The 3981-nt window shown below is 45.8% G+C and overlaps 1 protein-coding gene across 2 annotated transcripts in view; it reads right to left on the bottom strand.

Annotated features, from left to right (window-relative positions):
- LOC309361296 (NADPH-dependent diflavin oxidoreductase 1-like) overlaps positions 1–3981 on the bottom strand; it is a gene marked incomplete at its 5' end in the record, with an annotated part of 29990 nt that overhangs the window by 24510 nt on the left and 1499 nt on the right. For both annotated transcript variants that reach the window (XM_081896191.1, XM_081896190.1), the window contains one exon: positions 2830–2907. In XM_081896191.1, coding sequence (XP_081752317.1) covers positions 2830–2907 — 78 coding nt within the window. The remainder of the gene's footprint in view (positions 1–2829; positions 2908–3981) is intronic.

Genomic DNA, 3981 nt, shown 5'->3' on the forward strand with positions numbered 1-3981 from the left:
AGTGGTAGGGGATGCCTTATCCCATGTTGATGGCCTTTCAGCTGATTCCCTGGTGGCCCGCTGGAATGCGGAGTTAACCAGGGCTATCGACTGTCTGGCTCCGAAGCGCCCTCTCCGATTGCATGGAGCCCGGACAGCTCCGTGGTTTTCTTCGGAGCTGAGGGCGATGAAACAATCGCTGAGACGGCTAGAGCGTCGGTGGCAAAAAACTCACTCCGAATCTGACCGGACACAGGTTAGAGCTCAACGTCGAGCCTACCAAGTGGCGATAGCGACGGCGAAGAAGACTTTCTTCACCGCCTCTATTGCATCTGCAGAAAATAGTAGCAGGAGACTTTTTCAGGTGGTTCGTAATTTAACAGAACCACCTTTACCACCGGGGCTTTGTAAAGACCCCAAGATCTCCTGCAACGATTTTGCAAAGTTTTTTGCGGATAAAATCACTCATATTCGGAAGGAGCTAGACACCACCGTGGGAGCAGGGCTGGGGTGGGAGAGCGCTAGAGCTCTGCCTGGTCAAGTTGCATGGAATCGATTTCAATCCATTACCCCCGAGGATGTGGACAGGCTGCTTGGACGCGTGAAACCAACCACCTGTCTCCTGGATCCTTGCCCATCCTGGCTAATAAAAGCAAGCCGGGAAGGGCTGGGCGATGGGCTCTGCGGGGTGGTGAATGCTTCCCTCTGTGAGGGAGCCTTCCCAGATCCGCTGAAGGAGGCGGTCATCAAACCGCTTCTTAAAAAACCATCTTTAGACCCGGCCAGTATGGCCAACTATCGCCCAGTCTCAAATCTTCCATTCTTGGGCAAGGTGATTGAGTGGGAGGTTGCTGAACAACTCCAGGCACGCCTGGAGGATGCGGATCATTTGGATCCCTTCCAATCGGGATTCAGGCCTCACCATGGGACTGAAACTGCCTTGGTCGCGCTGGTTGATGATCTCCGGCGGGCTAGGGACAAAGGTGAGAGCTGTTTCCTAGTTCTGCTGGATCTCTCAGCGCCCTTTGACACCATCGACCATAACATCCTTCAGGACCGTCTAGAGGGGCTGGGAGCTGGGGGCACTGTCATACAGTGGTTTCGCTCCTTCCTCCTGGGCCGTGTTCAGAAAGTGGTGGTGGGGGATGAGTGTTCAGACCCCTGGGCCCTCACTTGTGGGGTACCTCAGGGTTCCGTCCTCTCCCCCATGCTTTTTAACATCTATATGAAGCCGCTGGGAGAGATCATCAGGGGGTTTGGACTGGGTGTCCATCAATATGCAGATGATACCCAGCTCTACCTCTCTTTCAAATCAGAACCAGTGAAGGCGGTGAAGGTCCTGTGTGAGTGCCTGGAGGCGGTTGGAGGATGGATGGCGGCTAATGGATTGAGGCTGAATCCTGACAAGACAGAAGTACTGTTTTGGGGGACAGGGGGCGGGCTGGTGTGGAGGACTCCCTGGTCCTGAATAGGGTAACTGTGCCCCTGAAGGACCAGGTGCGCAGCCTGGGAGTCATTTTGGACTCACAGCTGTCCATGGAGGCGCAGGTCAATTCTGTATCCAGGGCAGCTGTCTACCAACTCCACCTGGTACGCAGGCTGAGACCCTACCTGCCCGCGGACTGTCTCGCCAGAGTGGTGCATGCTCTAGTTATCTCCCGCTTGGACTACTGCAATGCGCTCTACGTGGGGCTACCTTTGAAGGTGACTCGGAAACTACAACTAATCCAGAATGCGGCAGCTAGACTGGTGACTGGGAGCGGCCGCCGAGACCACATAACACCGGTCTTGAAAGACCTACATTGGCTCCCAGTACGTTTCCGAGCACAATTCAAAGTGCTGGTGTTGACCTTTAAAGCCCAAAACGGCCTCGGTCCAGTATATCTGAAGGAGCGTCTCCACCCCCATCGTTCTGCCCGGACGCTGAGATCCAGCGCTGAGGGCCTTCTGGCGGTTCCCTCATTGCGAGAAGCAAAGCTACAGGGAACCAGGCAGAGGGCCTTCTCGGTAGTGGCACCCGCCTTGTGGAACGCCCTCCAATCAGATGTCAAAGTGATAAATAACTACCTTACTTTCAGAAGACATCTTAAGGCAGCCCTGTTCAGGGAAGTTTTTAATCTGTGATATTTTAGTGTATTTCTGGTTTTTGTGGAAGCCGCCCAGAGTGGCTGGGGAAACCCAGCCAGATGGGCGGGGTACAAATAATAAATTATTATTATTATTATTATTATTATATTTATACATATATACATACATATACATATATATATATATATATATATATATATATATATATATATATAACAACAACGATGTACCATATAAATAACATTTCACCAATTAAATACATTAAATTATGATCTCTAATATTGAAGGCATTCAATTTCTCAAAGGTGAAGGAAGAAATTCGATTCCGTCAATGGAGTTTGAATAAATTAAAAAGCACTCGTGTGTGTGTGTGTGTATATATATATATATATGCACATATAGAAATATATAGATACATGCTTATATTTATTTATTTATATATAAAGAGAAATATTTCTATTTATAAATATATATAAATAGATATATTTATATTTATAAATAGAAATATTTATATTTTTAAAAATATATATTTATTTTTATTTATATTTATAAATATATATATTTATTTATATTTTTAAAAATATATATTTATACATACATATATATATTATTTATATTTATATTTATAAATATATATATTTAATTTATATATATACACACACACACACACACACACACACATAAATAAATATATAAACAACAATTTATCCATTTAATATATATATAATTTATCCATTTAATATATATATAATTTTCCCCAACCTTCATGTTATCCGGCGGGTCCCCCTGCCCTGTGGTGGCGCAGACGAAAATCACCAACGGCTCCTCGATCAGCTTGGCCTGAGAAAAGCGGGAAAAAGGTAGAAAAATAAGGAGGAAAAAAAGGAAAATTAGGGAGAGAAAAAAGAGGGGGGAAAGGAGGGGAAAAGGGAGGGGAAAGGGGGGGAAAGGGAGAAAAAAAGAAGGAAAAAAGGAGACGAGGGAGGGGAAAAGGGAGGTGGAAAAGGAAAAGGGGAGGAAAAAAAGGAAAAAAGGGAAAGGGAAAAAAAAGGGGGGAAGTGTGGGGGGAAAAGAAGAAAAAAAGGGAGGAAAAAAGGGAGAGAAAAAAGAAAAAAGGGGGGGGAAGGAAAAACGGGGAGCAAGAAAAAAGGGAGAGAAAAATGGAAAAAAAGGAAGGGGAAAAGGGAGAAAAAGAAGGAGGGAAAAAGGAAGGGAAAAAGGGAGGAAAGAAGAAAAAAAGAAAAAAGAAGAAAAAAGGGGAGGGGGAAAGGAAAAAAGGGAGGGGAAAAGGAAGGAAAAAAGGGAGGGGAAAAGGAAGGAAAAAAGGGAGGGGAAAAGGAAGGGAAAAAGCGAGGGGAAAAGGAAGGGGAAAAGGGAGGGGGAAAAGGAAGGAAAAAAAGGGAGGGGAAAAGGAAGGAAAAAAGGGAGGGGAAAAAGGAAGGAAAAAAGGAAGGGAAAAAGGAAGGAAAAAAGGGAGGGGGAAAAGGGAGGGGAAAAAGGAAGGGAAAAAGGAAGGGAAAAAGGAAGGGGAAAAGGAAGGGGAAAAGGAAGGGGAAAAGGGAGGGGAAAAGAAAGGGGAAAAGGGAGGGGGAAAAGGAAGAAAAAAAGGAAGGGGAAAAGGAAGGAAAAAAGGGAGGGGAAAAGGAAGGGGAAAAGGGAGGGGAAAAGAAAGGGAAAAAGGAAGGAAAAAAGGGAGGGGAAAAGGGAGGGAAAAAGGAGGGGAAAAGGAAGGAAAAAAGGGAGGGGAAAAGGGAGGGGAAAAGGGAGGGAAAAGGAAGGGAAAAAGGGAGGGGGAAAAGGAAGGAAAAAAGGGAGGGGAAAAGGAAGGAAAAAAGGGTGGGGAAAAGGAAGGGAAAAAGGGAGGGGAAAAGGAAGGGAAAAAGGGAGGGGAAAAGGAAGGGAAAAAGGGAGGGG

Source organism: Podarcis melisellensis, assembly GCF_964234715.1.
Source record: "Podarcis melisellensis genome assembly, chromosome: W".
In the NCBI taxonomy this organism is placed as follows: Eukaryota; Metazoa; Chordata; class Lepidosauria; order Squamata; family Lacertidae; genus Podarcis; species Podarcis melisellensis.